Genomic DNA, 24,305 nt, shown 5'->3' with positions numbered 1-24,305 from the left:
AGCACCTTTTTGACACAGTGCAACTCGATTAACTCCCCACATAAGATTAGCGCCCCCACATTAGCTGTGCATTGCTGTAGCCTCATAACAGCTTTGCTGAACTTGTATATTATTTGATTCAGGCTGTCCCTTTTCTTTTCTGATCCCCACAATTCAACCCCGCATAAAGTTCTGCCTAGAACCAGCGACATTAGTAGTATTGTAAGTACTTTATAACTTGCTACTGAGTATTTGACGACTAGAATTTTTATTGCTGCAAGTGCTGCAAACCCCCTTAGCTTACGTTTCTTGATGTGGTCGTCCCAACCTACTTTTCTGTTCATTGTCATTCCTAAATATTCTAATCTATCTACTTCCTCTATTCATGCCCCTTGTATCCACCATTCTCTTGCTTCTTTTACCCTTCTTCTAATTACAATCATCACCTTTGTTTTATTATAGTTAATTTTCAGCGATCACTTATTTGCATAATCTACTAGAGTATCGAAACTTGTCTTCAGTCCACCCCTAGTCAGCGTCGTTAGCAGAATATCATCCGCGAAAATCAGTCCTGGGATCTCCATGTTACCTACTGCCGGTACAGCCCAACTAGCTCCTCCATGCTCATGCAATATATCATTCATAAATAGTATAAATAATATAGGCGATAATTTACACCCTAGTTTGTGGCCCTGCTTGCATTCTGTCGGTTTGCTTATTAAATTGTTCTCTAGTTTGACACTACTATATAATCTTTGATACAGCGCCTCTATCGCACGTATCATTTTCCTAGAGACTCCCAACGCCTTTCTGCTTACTGTGTCGAACGCTTTCTCAAAATCTACTGCTGCCAGAAATGAGCTTCCTTTTTCCCGCATAGCGTATTTCTCCGCTAGCATTTTCACAATCATGATATTATCTATCGTTTGCCTCCCCCTCCTAAAACCTCCCTGGAATTTAGAGATTATGCCGTTGTTTTCGGCCCAATCTCTTAGTCTATTGGCTAAGACACCTGTGTACACTTTGCTCAATGAGTCTAACAGGGTTATACCTCGGCAGTTATTGGGTAAATTTATATTTCCTTTCTTTTTTATATTGGGCATATTATCCCATACTCCCATTCCTTCGGTACCTTTGCTCCGTTTAAAATCCTATTGAATAGGTTTACAATTCCTTCTACCATCTGACCGCATTTACTTATTTGTTTCCAGCGTACATTACTAATACCATTACCTCCCCCCCCCCCCGCTGATTTTATCTTCAGTTTACCAATCACCTCCTTAACTTCTTATATCGTAATATCCCTATCTAGTTCGTGGATTCTTACTTCCACTTTGGACCACGCGGCCTGCTTTCTTCCCTTATACTCCCAATCGTCCCTTCCTCCTAATAGCCCGCCAAAATATGCCACCCATTTTGCATAGTCAATATTCATTTTCTTCGGACCCTTCCCTCCTTTATTTTTCATATTTATTCTCTCCCAAACTTTTTCAGTCCGATTCATGCTACATTCCTTATTTATTAGCTCTGATTGGTCTTCCAACCACTTCTTCTTCTCCGTAATTTTCCTTTTATACTATTTTCCCAGCCTTCAAAATGCTTCACGATCTTTGCTCCCTCCTTTTGTTCTGTACTCTTTTAATGCTCCTAGCGCTGCTCTTATACAAGCTTCACATTCCCCATCATACCATCCATCCCGTTCTGTTTTTTCCTTCTATTGTGCTCAACTGCCTGAGTTACTCTCCTTATAGGGTACTCTAACAGCTCGAGCGCTCTGTTTGCGTTATTTCTATCAGTGCCCTTTCCCAGCCAATTCTAATTAACTGCATCTCTTTATCCATCAACGCATCCAGCTCTTCTTTTGAATTCTCTGCCCATATACATTTAATGTACCCACTCTCTCCCTCTATCGTACTATTCTTCTCTTCCTCTTTAGTTTCCTCTCTCCTTACCAAACTCACCCATAACGGGGCGTGGTTCGATTCGTTCCAATCTTCCACCATTATGCTTTTGATGTTATCTAGCAAGTCCTCTGAACTCATTCCTAAATCTATAACGTTCACCCTCCCCCTTGTTTAGCAATATATGTCATTTTTCCTTCTCTGTTCCCCTCCCAATACCCGTTCAAAATGTAGAAATTCCCGACTTCACAGAATTCTAAAAGTTTTTTACCGTAGTTATTTATTACCTGATCATTACTACTTCTTCCTGATCCTACTATCATCTCTTCTTCCTTACTATACCCCGGGCTTCGTTCGCATGTTCTGGCATTCCATTCTCCCAATAGCAATATTCCGTCCTCCTTATACCTCCCTCTAATGATGCTAATTTCTAATAACAATTCCTCGAAGAAGTTATCATTTGCATATGGAGATTCCTTGGGGTGACTGTAGGCAAAAGCCAAACATACATGTTTCCCTCTCCCTGCTTCCCTTCCCATGTTAAATCTTATCCATATCACACCTTCGATGCCACTCTCAATATACTCTCTACGTTCGTTCAATTCTTCTTTAACTAGCGTGACTTCTCCTCCTGGCACACGACCCATTTTGCTCAATCTCTTTCTTGACTTGTGCCTCACCCTAAATCCTCCCCAAGTTATCTCCCTGCCTATTTCTAGCCATGTTTCCAAAAGTGCTACAATATCAAAGCTTTCTATTAAGTTTTTCACTTTTGTATTCCTTATTTTACTCAACATACCTTCAATATTAAAAAAGCCTATCTTCCAGCCTAGTTACAGCTTTTTTCCCTACCCTCTGAGCCACTCTCTTTATTCTTACTCATCGTCACCCTCTCATTATCAGCTTCTACCTCCCTTCCGTCATTCTTGGACACTTTATTGTCATCTTTCTTCTCTTTATATTCTAAACCTTTATTCCTTTTCCCCCACACATCTTTAAGGCTGCTGCTCCTCCCCTTAGACATAAGCTCTCTCTCTCTTTCTAATCACCCCCCAAGTCGATAATCAATGAATGCTTTTTCCTTGCGGAGCACTATCCAATAACACTTCTTGAACCTGCACACTTGATCTTCCACACACATTACCTTGCACTGCACCGTTTTCTTGTCTCGTCACCTCAGCCATCGTTGCCCCGTTTCTTCCTTCCTCTTGTGCGTCCTCCTGTCTGTCTTTTGGCCACTTCGATTGCTCCTCTTCCCGTTTCATCTCTTCCTCCATACCTTTTAGTTTTGCTACGGATCAAACACGCCACCAGGTACAGTTCGTTACCACCAGCCTTTGGCCCTTAATAAATGCTTTAAGGCCTTGATGTCTAGCTCGGCCTAAATGCTTTCGTAGGATTTTCCTATTCTCAACTCCTTCTCTTCCTAAGTCTCTATTTATCCAGATCTTTTCAACTTATACCTTTCTAGAGTTTTTATCACTATATCCGCCATTAAAGTTGACATCAGCTTCACTTTCAATGACCTATTGCCTTTCAGTTTTCCTACTCTCTCTACATCGTCCATATCTACTTCACTGAAGTTAATTTTCAGTTTATTTTGTACGAGGTCCACCACTTTATATATAAGCTTCACTTTATCTTCATTTCACTCTTCCTGTAGTCCATAGCTATATATACATTTCCGTTTCTTCTTGACTAACAAGTCCGAGTTCATTCTTCAGGGGCGCCACTTCCTTCTCCAGATTTTTCACCTGCTCTTTTAGCATCCCCGTTGCTCTCTCATTCTCCTCTATTTTTTTCCGTAGCTCCCACCGCTCCTTGAACCATATCATCATGTCTTTAAAACCCTTGGCTTGTTCTTTGCTCAATTCCCTTACCAGTGCATCTCCAGTATATGTTTTCACGGCATCTCCTATCAGCCCTTCGATTATATCCCAGTCTTCCCAGCTCATATCAGGGCCTGGATTCATCTCCACTCCCCCTATGATTAGTAGCATATTTATCACCATTGCTGCCAGAATAGCTTCGCCAATCTTCCCCATTTCTCTCCTGTCCGCTCCATTTCCCTTCGGCTTCTTCTGCCTGCTCTACCAGCCGCCTATCGCCGCACGATATTGCTCAATACCAATCATATTTTACTGCACTCGCCTTACCATACGTCTACACTGTTCGGTTGGTCAAGTAGTACTGAATTAATGATATATTATCGTCTCGTAATATATGAAATTTACTGAGTGGAAATTTGTTATAACAGTCAAATAACACCAATCGTGTATTCAGAATGCTCTTCTACCCTTGAGGTCGTATACCATAATATTCACTATGCTGATTTTACACAAATCGTCATTTGGGCTTAACTGCCAAGAGCTACAGTCTTCTACAGAAATTGTTTTCACTGGGGAGATCTTAACTTGAAATCATAATGTGCGTCACAACGTACTCATTTTGAACCAACCTTCATCCGGTTAGCTCTTCTGGATTGTTATCGGAGTCTCACTAGAGTCTGCCTCCGAAATATCATATTTAATATAGCCTACAGCCTGTCTCAAAATTTCTTCGCCATCAACAAGTATAGCCTGTCTCAAAAATTCATCGCCTATCACTGGCGGCATCACACATCAAATACAGGCTTCCTATGCCTTCCACAACTACACAACTATTATCTCAACATATCATTCCGGCACAAACCATTTCTTCCTGTTTCAAAACTTCTCAAACTTCAATACTCCCTTGACGAACAATTTTATAATGACCTATTCATACATTTTTACTAAAACTTTCTGACCTCAAGAATACAAAAACACACCGTAATTTCCAATATCACCGACATACACGATGTCATAAAATTTACCTCCCCACGAATAAATAGAACTTTATCACATTCCACTGGATTTCGAGACGAATGCACATTTTACTCAACATATCTGTTAAATACACGTTTAACATAGAAAAATTTCATCCTGCTCTAAATATTATTATTATTATTATTATTATTATTATTATTATTATTATTATTATTATTATTATTATTATTTCGACAAACATTTCTGAACTCATACGATATTTGAAATTAAGGCATTCACCACGACTACATAATCGTAATCACCTTCCTAATTTTTACTCACTTTGAACAATATCTCAAAAGATGTTAACACATTATTTATAGTTCGCACTTTTACAATTTCTCGGCGTGGATTTTACTGCCTTGAAGAGTTTCACACGACAACCAGAAATATAACACATTCTCCTGATCATTATTAAATATTAATTCGACACACGCACTGGCAATTTTATTGGGACAAACAAATTCTAAACTACAACATTAATATAAAGTACACTGACTGACAGAGCAAATGCAACACGAAGAAGGAGTGGTTCGAAAGGGATGAAAGTTGGGGAAAAAACAGAGACGGCACGGACGAATAATTGATGTTTATTTCAAACCGATATGCAGGTTACACAATGCGCACGGCATCGACTCAGTAGGATGTAGGACCACCGCGAGCGGCGATGCACGCAGAAACACGTCGAGGTACAGAGTCAATAAGAGTGCGGATGGTGTCCTGAGGGATGGTTCTCCATTCTCTGTCAACCATTTGCCACAGTTGGTCGTCCGTACGAGGCTGGGGCAGAGTTTACAAACGGCGTCCAATGAGATCCCACACGTGTTCGATTGGTGAGAGATCCGGAGAGTACGCTGGCCACCGAAGCATCTGTACACCTCGTAGAGCCTGTTGGGAGATGCGAGATGCGAGCAGTGTGTGGGCGGGCATTATCCTGCTGAAACAGAGCATTGGGCAGCCCCTGAAGGTACGGGAGTGCCACCGGCCGCAGCACATGCTGCACGTAGCGGTGGGCATTTAACGTGCCTTGAATACGCACTAGAGGTGACGTGGAATCATACGCAATAGCGCCCCAAACCTTGATGCCGCGTTGTCTAGCGGTAGGGCGCTCCGCAGTTACTGCCGGATTTGACCTTTCTCCACGCCGACGCCACACTCGTCTGCGGTGACTATCAATGACAGAACAGAAGCGTGACTCATCGGAGAACACGACGTTCCGCCATTCCCTCATCCAAGTCGCTCTAGCCCGGCACCATGCCAGGCGTGCACGTCTATGCTGTGGAGTCAATGGTAGTCTTCTGAGCGGGCGTCGGGAGTGCAGGCCTCCTTCAACCAATCGACGGGAAATTGTTCTGGTCGATATTGGAACAGCCAGGGTGTCTTGCACATGCTGAAGAATGGCGGTTGACGTGGCGTGCGGGGCTGCCACCGCTTGGCGGCGGATGCGCCGATCCTCGCGTGCTGACGTCAGTCGGGCTGCGCCTGGATCCCTCGCAATTGGCACATGTCCCTGCGCCAACCATCTTCGCCACAGGCGCTGCACCGTGGACACATCCCTATGGGTATCGGCTGCGATTTGCCCAAGCGACCAACCTGCCCTTCTAAGCCCGATCACCATACCCCTCGTAAAGTCGTCTGTCTGCTGGAAATGCCTCCGTTGATGGCGGCCTGGCATTCTTAGCTATACACGTGTCCTGTGGCACACGACAACACGTTCTACAATGACTGTCGGCTGAGAAATCACGGTACGAAGTGGGGCATTCGCCAACGCCGTATCCCATTTATCGTTCGCTACATGCGCAGCACAGCGGCGCATTTCACATCATGAGCATACCTCAGTGACGTCAGTCTACCCTGCAATTGGCATAAAGTTCTGACCACTCCTTCTTGGTGTTGCATTTGCTCTGTCAGTCAGTGTATATACACAGACCTCTAATGATAGTCATCCTGAAGATTCCGGCCACATTTAGCCAGCTGCCCTCTGATTTAGCCGATCATGGGTGCAACAGACATCATCTTCTTATATATATATATAACTTAAACTACACAGATTTTACACTTGGCATCGATTAACACCGCAAATGACATACTTTCTTCGCGTTTTAACATGCGATGAGCACCCTTCTCAAATGGCGACTGCCACTGTCTTACCAGGACCCTGCTTTAGCTCACGCTAATGCTGGCCAGGTGTTTCAACAGATAACAAAAATCAGACCTCACGGGCTAGCCTCCAGACTTCCCATTGACAATATCAAACACACACAATTGTAATTCGGAGAGAAATTCAGCTACGTATTTTAGACAGATATCTATGCCTTCACAGTTTTCATCGGCGGAAGCTCAGGAAATTTTCTATCACCTTCCATTTAATATTCTACTTGAACCATTGACACGAATATATAACAAGTTACTTTGAGAACAAAACGCCGCACTTTCTTGCAGACGAGCGACGTGTGTTTCACCGTCCAGACCATCAGATAGAATGACAAAAAATAGGTGGAGGGGACTTCTTATATACCCTCTGAGATGACGCTATCCTTACCATGAAGCTCGATGGTGTAATCTGCTAATTCCACATCCACTGGACCAATTTTATTGAAATTTATTGCATAAATTCGGACAGACTTTCAATTCATCATGGTGTTAATTTCATATTTATCTCATACTTGCAACTTGCGTAATGAATTTATTTCTGACATGTCGTTTCGCGGCCTTTCTTCAGCCCTCGGACTTGACACGTGTCGCAAATCAGCGAATAGGACGCCAAATTTCCTCCAGGCTTAACTGCATTTGTATTTACCCTGGGGATTCTATATTCATGTAAGGTTTATTAATAATTTAGATTCTTTATTCCTGGATTTACCATGTCGCCAAAATCTCTCGTTATGAAGGATTTTTCGAAAATGATAACTTATTCGGTACTCGAGGTCAACCGAAGTATTCCGGCATTTCACGAGCTCGCGACTCGCTTGGCACGGTGAGTTCGTTCCCACGAGGGAGCGATGTTCTTGAAATAAAAACATGCCTACTCTCAAAAAAGTTGTTTGTAGCTGAAATAAATATATTGAATTATTTTTCATCGTAGAATTATGGGTTCAATATGACTTATATTATCTGGAGAGAAACACAGTGAGAGTAAGACACACCTAGCACTCCTAGCGGTGCGGTGGGGAGGAATGATATGTAAAAATAATCGAAATTACCTATATTAGTGATGAATCCATAGTTTATGGGTCACTCAGACGATTACTCACACTCTGGATGACATTTAAGATCACGTTCAACAACTATTGGCATGGAAATGGGGGTAAAAATGGGGGGAAATGGAAATGTCCACAATGATCGAGATTATGTACTTTATGCACTTGTGTATGTTCTGGCATAGCTGTCAACCAAACTTGATACACATATGAATTGCTATCTGGGGCAATGTACTGTGAGAGTAAGACACAACCGGCACTCCTACAGATGGGATTGAGAGGGAGTGACATGCAAAAGTAATAAAAAACGACCAATATTAGTGTCGAGTCCATACTTTTCGGGGTCACTGAGATAAACTGTCACACTCTGTAGGCCGTTTACAGTACATCCAATTTCAGCCCCTATAGGCATGAGGGTCTGAAGGCGTGTGAAAGAAAACATAAAAAATGACCGAGGTTGTACTGAATTCATAGTTTTGGGGTACTCCATGCTGATTGGTGACAGTCCCAATGACAGTTGGAATGGTGTATATATCATATCTATAGCGCGATGTGTCAATACATAAAACTATCATGAATTATTTTTACTACTTGAAAGGATCAATTACACTACAGGTAGTCCTAATCTTGCCTGCCACAAGAACAAAGTTCCACGCGGAAAAAAGCAACCTAATATAAAACCTTTAAATTAAACACACAACAATAACTCTAAGGCTACAAAATAGCTGGTAACCCAGCGACTGGCTGGGCGGATTGCCTCATATAGCTTCCAGCTTGCATTCGGGAGACAGTGGGTTTGAACCCAACTGTAGGCAGCTCTGAAGGTGGTTTTCAGTCGTTTCCCATCTTCAAACCAGGCAAATGCTGCGGCTGTATCTTAATTAAGGCCACGATCGCTTTGTTCCCACTTCTAGCGCATTCCGATCCCTTCATCGCCATAACACCATTCTGTATCGGTGCGACGAAGAACAAACTGTAAGATAGTACATAGATTATCAATGAACGTCACAATAAAGAAATCTACAAAAATCAATTCACACCTAATAAATAGGGAATGCAAATCCTAAAAGTAAACGTTGAAGAGCTTGTCCAGTGTATCATTAGGACCAGATCTTATATTTTGTAAAAGCTGTTAGTCCTACAGAGAGCTTATCCAGTGCATAATTTGGTCTAGAACTCCCATTTCACTAAAGCTGCGTGTCATAGAGAGAGCTTATCCAGTGTATCATTAGAACAATATCTTACATTTTGTAAAAGCTGTTAGTCCTACAGAGAGGTTATGCAATGTATCCTTAGGTCTATAACTTCCATTTCATTAAGGCCGTATCATCTAAGGAGAGCTTATCCTGTGCATCGGAAGTAGACCTTAGCCCCGGCTTCCTCCAACTTGATAATCACTTGAATTAATATCTGAGACACGATATCACCTGGAATATCATTTAGACTGGCGTACTTAGCGCCAGGTTGGACCCAATTTTGTCATGGAAACTAAAGCATGACTTGCGACTGGGTTCTGAAACTTGTCTGGAAAATATTCCTCTAAAAACAAAATCAACTTCAATGGACACATTGTTGATCTAAATTTCCTTGTGAAGTTCCATTTCTTTAACAACTTCCATCGAGTTCTTCGAATCAATTCTCAGTGGCTTTCATGGCGTTGATACTAATACCGTATGGATAATTAAGGTCTTTTACTCGATTGCTGAGATGAGATTCGGAATGTACTGGTAGGAATTCCTACTTGAAACAATGCCTGTAGCCTTTCGGAAATTTAATCTTCACAATTAAACTGTGCAGGAAAAACATATTACCGTATAGCTTCCCTTTCTTTAGTTGCATGTTTTAATCATTGTACCTATAATCATTTATCTCTTGGTTAGATTAGGCTCAATTGGCAGCTAGATTTGGCCTTCCTTAATTTGCCATTCCGGCACGCACATTCTCGACTTTGCTCATTTCAGTATCTTTTGAAATTTAATTGAATTACGATTTTGCCTTGTTATTGTCTTTTCAAGTTGCTATTGTTGTATTTACTGTCATGACACTCGGGTTTAGTTCATGTTGAGAATTCCCGCCAGAATGACCTATATTTCCCGCACTTACATCAATTTTAGTGTGGTTTTGCCTTTTGTTAGCCAATATCCTTGCCTGTAAACTTTAAGAAAAATATTTCGGAAAATTTAGAAAAGTAGTATTTGTTTCTACTCTCGTCTGGGAAGTTCAACGTGTTCCCCTACAATAAGAAACGGATATTATTCTTTACCGCAGGAAAGAGAAAAACATACAAAAAGCTATATGAATGTTCCCTGTTTAGGAATCGACCTTATCCACTTCTCAAGTCCTCACTCACTTTTCTGTAACCTGATCTGCATCCTGGAACGAAACACGAAGACGTATTAGGAATACGAGCGCACTGACACTAACAGTACAATATTTAAATCAGCGTTGATAAATTTGCACACATGAAGACAATTTTATTTCGGAAAAAATAATTTCCGGTCACTTCAAACAACAAGCAACAACTTACTGCCGTAAGACGCTCGTCCCCCTGTGGGCGGGAGCGCTAGAATAACACCCACTGTACCTTTTTCTGTCATAAGAGGCGACTGAAAGGGCCCCATGGACTCTGAACTTGGTAGCGTACGTTGACGGCAACGGGGCCCTTATCTGAGTCCTGGCATTGCTTCCACTTACTTGTGGCAGGTTCTTCACTTTCATCTTTCCTACTCGGTCTTCCTTGGTCAACACCTGCTGTTTTATCAGACTCCGACGGAATTAGATTTCGGGGCCTAGATATACTTTAATTTTTACGCCCTTCTTGGCATGATTCCACTCCTATCACATCGTCTCCATAAGACCTATCTGTGACGGTGTGATGTAAACCAACTTGTAAGAAAATAAATAGAAAGATCGTGATTTGACTTTAGGGTTATTCACAGTTGATTGAACTCAAGCGATCTATCCATGTCTGATGAATCACTGGCAGGTATTTTCTAAGAGAATAAACATAGAGAATAAATCGGACTAGTAGAACAGACGGACGGACTGACGGATGGAATGGACAAATCTGCTTTTAGTAAACTTATATATATAGCAGATATCCTGGATTCAGGAGGTCAATTGGACTGTATTGCGATTGACTTATCTAAGGCATTTGATAGGGTAGATCATGGGAGACTAGTGGCAAAAATGAGTGCAATTGGACTTGACAAAAGAGTGACTGAATGGATGGCTCTGTTTCTAGAAAATAGAACTCTGAGAATTAGAGTAGGTGAAGCTTTATCTGTTCCTGTAAAAATTAAGAGGGGAATTCCTTAAGGCAGTATTATTGGACCTTTATGTTTCCTTATATATATATCAATGATATTTGTGAAGAAGTGGAAACAGAGATAAGGCTGTTTGCAGATGATGTTATTCTGTACAGAGTAATAAATAGGTTACAAGATTGTGAGCAACTGCAAAATGACCTCGAAAATGTTGTGAGATGGAGAGTAGGCAATGGTATGATGATAAACGGGGATAAAAGTCAGTTTGTGAGTTTCAGAAATAGGAAAAGTCCTCTCAGTTTTAATTACTGCGTTGATGGGGTGAAAGTTCCCTTTGGGAATCATTGTAAATACCTAGTTATAAATATAATGGAAGATCTTCATTGGGGTAATCACATAAATATGATTGTAAATAAAGGGTACAGATCTCTGCACATGGTTATGAGATTACTTAGGGGTTGTAGTAAGGATGTAAAGGAGAGAGCATATTTGTCTCTGGTGAGACCTCAACTTGAGTATGGTTCCAGTGTATGGGACCCTTACCAGGATTACTTGATTCAGGAACTGGAAAAATCCCAAGAAAAGCAGCTCGATTTGTTCTGGGCGATTTCCCACAAAAGAGTAGCGTTACAAAAATGTTGAAAAGTTTGGGCTGAGAAGACATGGGAGAAAGGAGACGAGCTGCTCGACTAAGTGGTATGTTCCGAGCTGTCAGTGGAGAGATGGCATGGGAGGACATCAGTAGACGAATAAGTTTGGATGGTGTCTTTAAAAGTAGGAAAGATCACAATATGAAGATAAAGTTGGAATTCAAGAGGACAAATTGGGGCAAATATTCGTTTATAGGAAGGGGAGTTAGGGATTGGAATAACTTACCAAGGGAGATGTTCAATAAATTGCCAAATTCTTTGCAATCATTTAAGAAAAAGCTAGGAAAACAACAGATAGGGAATCTGCCACCTGGACGACTTTCCTAAATGCAGATCAGTAGTGACTGACTGGATTGATTAAAAATATATAGACTGGAGGACCCGTGCTACTCTGCATCATTCCTTACAAATAAGTCAGACAACGTATCTACATGAACAAAATCGGGACGACCGTGTGTCTGTACAGTGATTATTTTCTGGAATGCAGGAGGATAGGTTACCTAGGGGAATAATGGACTCTGTTGTGGAGGGTAAGAGGAATAGAGGGAGAACAGGACGACGATATTTAGACTCATATTCTAACGATTTAAGGATAAGAGATACAGAACGAACCGAGACCACAAAACTAGTTACAAATAGAGGATTGTGGAGGCCATTAGTACATTCATGCTCCGAAAACCGTAAAAGTAGTTAGTGGGACGTAAAGCAAATATCATTATTAGTAAGTTCGTTGAGTCTTGCAGACTGAACGCTGAAAGTCATAACAGTTTCTAATGAAGATACATGTATTGCGCCCGTATAGACAAGTCGGAAAACAAGAGACACCCCAGGCATGCTCAGTTCGTACTAGACATAATGACTGAATCAGCGTAAATGGCAGGATTAAACAGTAGGTTCGGAAATAAGAAAATAACCGATACCGGTATCAGATAAAATTATTACTCGGTTTTTTCCATAAAATAAAGGTGTTTTTGCCATCCTGACTAGCTCTGATTGTGTGAAATGATCGCTACGTTAAACTAAATTACTGATGATTCTTTACGTGACATCAAAATAATTCAAACAAATGGGATGGTACATTCGACTTATTTGCCCTACAATTCTAACAGAATGGATTTATAAACATATATACTTTTGTTTATCGAACTATTAAACAATTTTTTAATTTTGAATCTTTGAAAACGAGGCCGGCGAGGCCTCGGACAAATCTGAAAGATACATTAAATTTTAATGGAGTATTTGGAATAGAAAATATTTGGAATTCACACAATTACATTTCCTCATAGTGACCTTTTAGTGAAGTCACATTCTTGAATACATTTATTACGATTTAACATTGACTTGAATATACTTTAGAAAAGAAGTAAAAATTAAATCGAGACTGTTACCATGGTTTGGTTGATTAGCAGAGGTGAAAGAAAGTTCCGTGATGAATGGGTCTAACTACAGAATCAAAGTTAATTTTAAAATTTCAAATAAATACATATTTTTGAATTTTTACAATCAATCAACGACAAAATCTTAACAATATTTACTTTGGGAATAACAATTTGTAAACAAGACTAGGAAGATCCAAGATTCCAGAAGTTTAACTCTCTCGGGCTACACGCCCCTAGGTTTACAAAAGCACAATTTGTTCAAAGGGGCACAAAACCCCTACCACATGGAGCACTTGCTCCCAACTTTTAACCTCAAGCCTCCCAGAGAACTTCTTACAACACCAGAAAAGAGCAGACGGACGCGCTCTCAGTTTTTCAAGCCTATTTAAGGCAATGTCAGACTTTACAATAAATTGTCATCAAGGCACAAGTTACAACAAATGAAACAGGGGTATCTCGTACCCAACCTACTGGGCCATAGCAGAAAATAACAGGTTAAGTAATTGGCCCGCAACACCAAGTTGAATGGAGGCGTGTACTTGCACTCCTACATGACACTTCTTAAAACCTAAAAGGCACTAGGCCGATGAAACAGGGGCTATTCCCAAACTATGGAGGTGACCCGTATAAGGAAGAAATTTAAACATTAAGGAAGAGAAGAAAATCAGTTACCAAAACGTAGTCACCTGAAATCAAAATGAAGGGGAGCTCGAGAGGGTAAAAGATGGTAAATGTTGCAGACCTTTCCTGCGGGTTAAACTGATGAGCTAGCAAGAAAATAAAGATGTTAAACGGCCACTACCTTACTGAAGAGCTGCTGCCTGATGAAAGAGGCACTTCCCGCCTCCTACTACACGTCCATACACTAAGTTAGATGCTGATGAAGTGGCCAGGAGACGTGAAAATCAGCAGTTTTTATACCCTCGGGGAAATTTCGAAACCTTTCATGAATAAAACAGTCACACCCACTTAATTTTATTGGGTTGCTTAGAGTTACACACCAAAATCGAAGAAGAAACCTGTGATTGGTAGAAAATTAATTACAAAAATTCTTGATTGGTTAAAATCAAAACAGGCGGAAAGATAGGATAAATATTGCCAACCCAAAAATGAATGCACTAAATTTAGTAACGAACAAACTTGCGAATGCAAAATTTCTTCAAATTAAGTTCCTTCACTTCGCACCAGGGTGCATGATCATAGTTTTTTGCAGAGGCATCTATAAGAGAATGTTCAAACTTCTTGATAAATACTAAACAAAAATACGTCGACACACAGTGACATCTTCAGAGGAAAGGTTTAAGTAGGTCCAGTTTTAAGTTCAGAGTTTCTCCTGTAGAGGAGGATTTATTGGCGCAAGATTTAAAGGTGCGGCGTAGGGGTGTAGCGGCCGGTACTGAGACGTCAGGTATATCTGCTCTAAAATACTCTCAATTATCTCCTTATGAGAATTAATATTTAACGTTATCGTTAAGTGGTCATTTCTTAATGAATTGGAATTAATAATCCTTCTCAAAGACAATCAAATCAAAATTTAATCAACGCTAAAATGAGCTCAGCACGTGAATTATAAGTAAACTAAAATATAATTGATTATTCCATCTGTCAATATCACATATGTCTGAAATTTACAAGGCAAATCTAATGACTACAAAATCTGACCAATACTACCAACTACAGGAAAAAAATCTATGAAAGAACTATTTACACTATGTACTACATATGAATTAATATTCCCACTCTCCAATGAATTCCTTTCTGAGATCTTACTGAAAATGTGGACTCTCCACGTGGTTAAGAATTCGTGCGATTAAAATGAGTTCGCCTGGCATCGAACTACTTTCTGATATGGATATTCATCGTATAATCTACGTCCAAATTCAATCATTTTCCAGTAAATATTCACAGAAAACATTCGTAGCTTCGAATCAATGATTTCTCCAACTTTCAACAGGATACATTTTTTCATAGAAATTAAGTCGGAAATCTGAAGTACGCCTACTAACTTATTCTTATTATCGTCATCAGAAGACTTTATCAAAGCGACTACAATTTTGTATTCTCGAAGAACTACCATTCTCCATCAACCTTCAATATCACGTCATAAAAACATCGTCACACAAAACACGTCGTAATTCACTATCAGACGACTCTTATCGCATATATTAATTCACCATAAATTCATAGTATAATTACAACCTTACAACGACGACTATTATTATCCGTAACTGTGTATTACAGAACATTACTCACGTAATAACATATGCTAGCATCCAAGAAACAAGTCTTACTTTCATTTAAATTCGTCTCGATGGTTAAATATACCACTCAAAATCTTATATTTCTACTCACATACTCCTAATTAATCCATGATCTTATTCCAGAATTAGCATCCTGACGACATATTCCAATTGCCACGAGTTACGAACATAAGTCCAAATATCACCGAAATATCGAAAAATATATGGAAAATATCATCTCAATAAATTCCTACGACACAGAGTAACTCACTAATGCTGTAAAATTCATTAAATAAGAAAGGATGGTTATGATAACAATGGATAAACGTTCAATGATCCATCACCTCAGAAATCTGTAACACGTGGTTAGGAATATAAATCACATACTCGAACAAAATTTCACGTTTTAACTCGGACATCTGAGAACAATGAAATGAAGTAATATAAGAATTAGATCAACTACTAGACTATGAGACCACACCAAAAGAACAAATAAATAAATAAATTACTACATAGAAGAGATATTAAAGAAAGACGTAGTCGACTTAACTTATACTGTAAGCTTCATGTTGAGCTCGTGATGTCCTTAATTGATTTGTCTAGGGTCGAAATTCCTGCATTTTAATCCGCTGGCGACGGTCTGCTTGTTTAGAAACTCATGGCGAAATATGGGTAGAACACAGCTGTAAGTTCCATCTCCTTGTAATGTTGAGGTCGTCTTCAACTCCGCACTTCCAGATGATTTCACTGAAACTTGTACCGAATAAATTGGAAAGAGTTCTAGGCACAATCCTACGGATTGACATTGAAAAACACGTACTTATTATTAGTTCTCGGCATACATTCGAGGCCTGTTGGTTGAGTACATTTAATCGTAATAGTAGAGACTGGCACAATTTTCTAAGTATAGGGTAGACACTGGATAGACGTTTTCACTGTCCCTGGTGACAGCTGAGTGTGCGTGTAGCGACGTTCTCGTTGACCAGTGTTATAAGCATAGACGGAGAATCGAATGAGACTAGAATTTGGAATGAGACTGAACACCCGCCTGCCCTCCTTTAAGTAGCACTTTACAACCGACTGATCGTCGGATATACAAGTCAGTTCAGACACTGAATTCTTGTCAGCTCCTTCACTTAATTATGATTAAAATCACAAGTACACCGTTCAGGGTCAAATATAAATTCAGTTACTAATATTATAATTTTAACATGATATCATTACCACTGTGCGGTATAATTTCAAATTTGTACACATTCGTAAGTACAAATATATCCTGCCACCGACATCACTAATAATATTTTTCTTAAATGTATACGGTGCAGCTGTAAGTGTACATATTCCAGCTATTTCTTTTCTCTTCCCTTCTTTTCTATTTTTATTTTCTGATCCCAACTAGTTCGCACCCCTCTCGTTTGAAACATGTCGCCGCCTCGCTCCGAAAAGCTAGCACGTGCCGTGCCGATAAAAGAAACCAGGATCTTGCCATACAACCCTGCATTTAGCTATTTGGACAGAAGCATACGGTCACAGTATATATGTATGCATGCGCACTCATATGCCTGAAAACCAGAACACCTCTAAAGACCAGAGATAGGAAGTCAATATCCACATGACATCTGCAACAGTATGTTCTGAAGAAATGGTTAGCTTCTTACCTCTGTCGGCCCTCAGGTTCAAGGTCCACATCGATATCTCGACGCACCAACACCGACTAGTAAAATGTGCCTGCGGCTCTCGTTGTCACTATGAACTGAAGGAAATGGATCAGTGTGACTTGATAAGACGTGCAGGATGCCTTGCAGACGTATGGGAGAAACGTGCGGTCTACTAAGTGAGTTTGAAAGAGGGTGTACTATTGGCATGAGGGAACGTGATGCATCTATCTGGGAAATTGCTGCTCGTGTGGGACGAAGTGTATCGGCAGTGCAACTGGTGTTCACAGAATAATTCACAGAAGACCTTAGAACACGACGAGGTGGGTCTGGTCGTACCACCCAGAGAGCCCTGCCCCACCCCTGGAGAAGATCGACATCTCACCCGAATGGCATTGCGGGAGAGATCTGCGTCCTCCTTGGCTCTAGCGTCACAGTGGAACAGCTTAACATATTGTACACTATTTGGAATGACAGTCCGTCGCCGTTTATTACGGTCTGGGTTACCGGCGCGTCGTCCAATTCTTCACCTACCTCTGATTTATATGCATAAAACTAGATGCAATGGTGTATGGAACAACGTCACTCGGAACAGGAATGGCAGCAGATGGTGTTTGCGGACGAACCCAGGTGCTGTTGGTTTGAAAATGATGGCCGCATTTTTGTTCGCCGCAGGTAGGGGGAGAGGCATTACATTGCCTGCGTTCGCACAAGACATACAGCACCAACTCAAGGCCTTATGGTGTGGGGTGCTATTGGGTAAAACCACAAATCCACAAATCACAGTTGATGCGTGTGCAGGGGACTGTGACCAGTTTGACCTATGTGAATGACATCATACGACCCGTAACATACAATATCTGCACGAAAAACCAGACGCCATATTTCAGCAGGACAATGCGCGACCGCATGTTGCTGTACGAACAAGTGTCTTCTTGTTGTCACGGGATTTCAGACTGTTGTCCTGGCCCGCCCGATCACCGGAGTTGTCCTCAATCGAAAGTGTGTGGGATATGGTGAAAAGACGGGTATAGCGCTGTTACGCAATACCAACTACCAAAGGCGAACTGTGGAACCAGGTGAATGCAGCATGAGTGGCTATATCCCAGGACGCCATTCGCGCCTTATATTCGTCGATGCCATCACGCATGGAACAAGTTATCAGTGCCCATGGAGGACCCAGTGCCTACTGGGCAATAGGACACATGCCGAACCTAGGTGACTGAAATGCAAATAGTTCCTGCAGAATATACTAACGAACTTCCTACCTCTAGTCTTTCAAGATGTTCTGTTTTTTATGACCGTGAGTGTATTTATCATGCATTTCCTACTTAATGTGGATCTGACCGATACTGAAATAATATTTTCTTTAATTCTGAGCAATGTAGAGACAAAAGTCTTATTTTATACATATTTATTTCATAAGAATTTTGTATTACATATATAGAGAGGGATTTTTTAAAATAAATATTAAATTTGAAGGTGACTATGATATGAAATAGAAAGCCATCTAGTTCTACATAATTGTAGTACTTTATGCTATGCCTCAAAATATAGTGAGTGAGGCGATCTACTTTATAGTTTATAAACATGGATAGGTGTGCAATGTCCAGTACAGCTATATGATTTACCTATAGCTTTACTATAACTTCCAGCAAGAAATCCAGAAACAGCAGGAAGTTATATCATCAAGTGGTTTACTTATCGTAGGGGATTTTAGTGCCGGCAGTGTCCGAAGACATGTTTGGTTCACTGGTGCAGGTCTTTCTATTTGACGCCCACGGGTGATATGCGCATCTGGATGATGATGATGTAGGGAGAGGGTGAAACCCTATGTCGGCGCGTAGCCTACTCCAGTCGAATACCACCAAGGGGTCTGTCTGCTCAAAGCTTTACGTCTCCATCCGACGCAAGAATCATAATGGACAGCGTCATATACCCTAATTCCATATGTACATTGTGAAGAGGTTTTGGAACTGAATAAAGTCTTTTGACACGTAGTTCAAATATGTTATACCACCACCTGTCCTACTTTGTCGATCGCAATTCTGATGGTGAAATGTTTTATGATCAACGGGACACGAACCGGCTAACCACGCCGTCAGACTATATACTGTAGACTTGGCGCCCTAACGATTATGGGCGTGCTATCGAGTGATGAAATGAGTAATTATGTAAAAGTTGAATTCAAATCTGAATTATAGGAATACATTTTCTCAGAGGAGCCCAGTAGCGACTTCGACTGTTTCCCACTTAAGACAATCAATAGGAAGTTTTTAGGAAGACGGTTGATGTAGTTCCTAGTATGAAAATTTAATACCTAATAATAGTTCATTTTAATTGTAGACATAAACTAGTTAAAATTAATGTTAACAAACAAATAAATAAGGAGATGTTAATATTGTTACTAGATTAAAAAAACAAATATTGTAGGACTTTCATGACCATCAAGTGCTCGTTGAGCAGTGAGAGTCATAGTAGGCCTACGGGAGTTTGTGTCCCACTATCCAAATACACAGTGGAGAATCAGGGCCATGTATTTTGTGTTTCCTGGCTGTAATTATAGCGGTGGTGATAAATGGTTTTTGTGGCCTCAAGAACAGAGCGGTATCCAATTTCTTGAACCATGATCAACAGAATTGTGCTCTCCTCCCCAGTCCGGTCTTATTTGAGGATGGTGGTAAAACGTTATTCTGCACATAATACATCTGTGACCTGACCCACAAGAGCAAGCAGGTTTTGCTCATTTTTCAGGAAACAAGAATAAATTACGAATATAAGACAGGCTCTTTAAAATTAAATATCACTAAAAAGTATGCTCTTCAGACTACAAAAGAAAAAAAAAAAAGATTCTTGCAGCGTGTTACGGAAACGCCTGTAGAGGTTTCTGCTCTTACGATCAGAGTTCACGATGAACTATAAGGGCTTCCATGTGTATAAGCAGATCAGCCATGGATGCCTATTTTCAATTCTGTTGTCTCTGCGACTCTTCAAAAACTATGCGCAGTACACAAAGCAAACTGGATGGGTGACAAGATTTAATCCTCATTTCTTAGCTTCTTGATGTCCCATCTCCATGGCGAAATGGTTAACAACCGGCCTTTGGTCCAGAGGGTCCCGAGTTCGATTCCCCGCTGGGTCGGGGATTTTTAACCTTAATTGGTTAATTACAGTGGCTCGGGAGCTGTGCGTGTATGTGCCGTCTTCAGAATTAGAATTCATCATACGCGTAGATAGGGCCCCATCCTCACAGAAGCGCAGGTCGCCTATAGGGTGTCAAATTGGAAGACCTGCACCAGGACTCCCCAAAGGCAAAGCCGTTATTATTAGGCTTCCTGATCGTTTCGATTTCGGTACATTGTTGTTCATGGACTTGCTCTTGTAGAGTAGACTCATTGGGCTCTGAGAAGAATAGCACTTGGATGCAGTGCAGAGTGATAATTCAAATGTGTTCCGCAAGACAGAGGAATATCCACGAGCACGGATCTGGCGTAAAGAGTCAATATCTCCTGAATAGATATATATTTCTTTTGCTTTTTGCTTTACGTCGCATCGACGTTGGGATAGGAAAGGCCTAGGAATGGGAACGAAGCGGCCGTGGCCTTAATTAAGGTACAGCCCCAGCATTTGCCTGGTGTGAAAATGGGAAACCACGGAAAGCCATCTTCAAGGCTCCCGAGAGAGGGGTTTGAACCCACTATCTTCCGGATGCAAGCTCACAGCTGGGCGCCCATAGCCGCACGGCCAACTCGCCCGGTCTTCTGAATAATGCTGAGTTCGTTAGTATACCTCGCTTGTAGAGACAAAGCAACTGCGACGGCCCATTGTATAATAGAGAGGTGCGTATAGTGACAGGTGAGTAACTACAAGAAACATTCAACAGTACCCTCAACTAACAGAAGTTTATAAAAATACTAGTGTTGAGGTTCAATTAAATACGTTTGGCATCGTATGCGGCACTGTTTTTCGCACTGTCGCGATTCTCATATTGATCCATGCACACCACGCACTAGAATGAGAATAAACGTAGAGTATGCGATTTATCTTTAAAGACTTCGTGTAATGAAGATATCGGATTAGTTTACTGTTAATATTTTCCTTTCAGGGAGATTCCGGTGGTCCATTGTTCGATGGTAATGTGGTGGTTGGCGTTACCTCGATTGGTCGGGATCCCTGCATAAGGGTCCGTAGACCGACTGTGTTCACAAACGTGGCTTACTTCAGAGATTGGATAACGCAGAGAACTGGTATCTGAAAATAAAGTAACGTGAAAGATGTATGAGGTTTCAAATATAATTGTGGTTGTGGGAATTAAATATGTCTACTTGTTTGACTTCCTTCCTAATTCCTAAAATAATACAGCTGTCAGAAGTTCACATTCAAATAAGTGAAATGGACAAATCTTGCTCATTTTGCTGAAACGTTCGTCAGTGCACAGACCAAGTTATTTTTCTAGAGTAACTAGATTATAAAAGTATAGCAAGACCTGGCATTTCCTTTTCTAACAAATGTACCTAAGAACGAGAGCCGATCTCAAAGTATTCTTTTCGTCAAGGAAGCTGGTGATCGCCAAGTTGCAGTTGATAGCTTTACGCAGTCAGGCTGAGACGCAAGAGGCTCATAAATCCCCGAAATGCGTTCAAGACTCCAGGTTGGATTGAATAACGTTAGGTGGTGAAATGATTATTGACTTATCTATACTTTGAAAATGCGTTTGAAGGTGACCACAGAACAATATATTATGTACACTTACCTGTTCTTTTCCTACATGGCACCAAATATTGTACCGTACCACATCTGCGTGGTAGCGTAATTTATTGAGTATCTCATGCATGTATTAAAATAAGGGCGAGGATGCGAACAAATGAAAGCGCGCCAGGTCTATTCCATCCACGACGGAGAAAAGCAGACCAGCGAAGAAGAGAATCACGAGCGGGATTCACAGATTAGTCTCCAATTCTGCTAACCGAGTGAACTAAAAGCCAAAAAGCAAGTTTAAAAAGCGAGGAGAAATGGTGGAATGCTTGTAAAATTAACGGATAATTACGTCTAGGCGCTACATAATACCTCCACCTCCACCACAACATGGCGCCCAGAACCAGCAGTGTGTAGTGAGTGCTCTCAGTTTATCCTGCAGGAACCGCAGAATCGATTCCATATTTCGCCCGCGAGTGCGACCAGGACATTGTCTAAGTATAACAGTGTCTTAATTTGTATCTGCATGATGCCGCCAAAAAAAAGCAGAACTCTATTGCACACCGAATTGCTGCTTTCAAGTTTACGTTCAAAGATTTCCAAGCGCAGTTACAGCAGGCTACCCCTACCAGTGAAACCAGTGCAGCCAACCTACCACCGGAGTTCCTTGTCTCGCTCACCTATGACTTCACGGAATTAAAGAGTGTCATCTCATCTGAACTGAAAGAACTGAAAGAAGAGGTATCGCGGTTGGATTTCCGAATCGAACGGCAAAATGATCTGCCGGGTGAGGCCGAGCAATACAGCTATCTTCATATTCACGGGGTGAGTGAGGATCTCAAAAGAAGATGTGTACTCCAAAGTGACTGAAGTACTGAAATCTCATTTAAATATTGATGTTAAATTGGACAATATCGATCGCTGCTACAGAATTGGAAGACCTCATCGGTCAGCGGGTGATGTGCTTGCAAGTCGAAAACTGCCAATAACTGTGGAGTTTACTCGCTATGTTGAACGTGACCGTGCGTGGTGACCGAAGAGACTTCTTAACGGTACCAAACTGTTGATAAGATAATCACTCACAAAAACACGTAAGTAAGTGACTAAACGAAGCTAGGGACCATATTAGCATCACCAAAGTCTAGACACAGGATGGTCGTATTTTGGTTCTTCTATGTGGGACTAAAAGTTATATCAGCACAGCGGCCGAACTGAATAAACTAACTGGGATGATGGATTTCATGATTCATGTTTGTCATGTGTCTGATCATTGTTCTAAATAGTTTCAATTTTTATAAAATTTTCTTCAAGTGTATGAGTGTTTATTTGTGTGTGTGTGTTCTGGTGCTATAGAATGCGTCAACTCAGGTTCTAAGTGGCCCCTTTGATGTTATACTGATAATCAACTGAAGAACTGAGGAAAATATACTTCCGCGTGTGAACACTTGCCCTCTTTCACCCCTCTCACTCTCGGCCCTCGTCCTGAACCTGGCGGGTAACCTAAATGGCTTCCGTAACATATGTAACATCAAAAGGACCGCTTAGGACTTGAGTTGACTCCGTGTATAGTAACAGTCAGCGGTACCTTTCTCCAGGAAGTCAAGGTGAGTACGCATTGTTGCTGTCAATCCATTTATAAGATAATCCTACTATACAGTAAGAACAAAGTCCACTGGCTGGCACTGATAAGGGACTTATCACTACCGGTACTCATTCCTACCCCTCTCCTCCCATCGCCGCTGGGTCCGCCACAAGTGCTTACAATGTTGTCATTTGAACGCTCTCTCTCTCTCTTCCTGCACACGTTGATGAAATATGGGCAATTGTTGATGATAATAACTTACACATCTTGTGTATTAGTGAAAGTTGGCTCACAGATCTGATGGTAGAAAAGGGGGCGGTGTAACCCTTTATTACAGGAGCGACTTAAAAGGTAAAATATTAGTCTAAGTACGTCATTACATAGCGCTCAGCCGGGAACTGAGTATATTTTGCTGGGATTACTTTTTGCGCGTCTGAAGTTCTCTTCGAAATTGTCTATAAACCTAACGCCATAATGATTATGACTGATTTCGAAGCTTGTTTGTTCGACCTCATACCTATTTACGATCATGTAACCTAATGAAAGAATCAGCCCAGAGTGAAAAATTTGTAGATATTATACCTTTTTGTAATATGGCTATCTTTTCTGTAAAACATACTAATCATATATTACAAATAATTACACCTTACATACACTAATTGATCATATCACAACTAACAAATGCAGAAGTTCTAAATCATGATCAAATTCCTATTCCATTGATCCCAACTCACGACCTTACTTATTATCCTACTCCCTTCGTGTACCCAAATTCAAGCCGAAGTTTCCTACCGGTAAAACATCTAAAAGACACTTGAATTACCTGATGTATGATGCTAGCTACCTGCAATGATATTCTTCTACTAGATGATATTGACTCCAAAGATGACAAATTAAATTATCTTATTACCG

The 24,305-nt window shown here is 40.8% G+C and overlaps 1 protein-coding gene across 1 annotated transcript in view; it reads left to right on the top strand.

Moving 5' to 3' along the window:
* Window positions 1-21,432, top strand: part of LOC136866199 (brachyurin) — an 88,484-nt gene extending 67,052 nt beyond the window's left edge. Inside the window, exon 7 of the mRNA XM_067142945.2 lies at window positions 21,222-21,432. Within this exon, the coding sequence (XP_066999046.2) occupies window positions 21,222-21,371 (150 nt within the window). The 3' untranslated portion in view covers window positions 21,372-21,432. The remainder of the gene's footprint in view (window positions 1-21,221) is intronic.
* The last annotated feature ends 2,873 nt before the right edge of the window (window positions 21,433-24,305 follow it).

The sequence above is a fragment of the Anabrus simplex genome, chromosome 3 (assembly GCF_040414725.1).
Source record: "Anabrus simplex isolate iqAnaSimp1 chromosome 3, ASM4041472v1, whole genome shotgun sequence".
Taxonomy (NCBI): domain Eukaryota; kingdom Metazoa; phylum Arthropoda; class Insecta; order Orthoptera; family Tettigoniidae; genus Anabrus; species Anabrus simplex.
The sequence above is the reverse complement of the archived record's forward strand: the minus strand, read 5'-3'. Positions and strand labels throughout refer to the sequence as shown.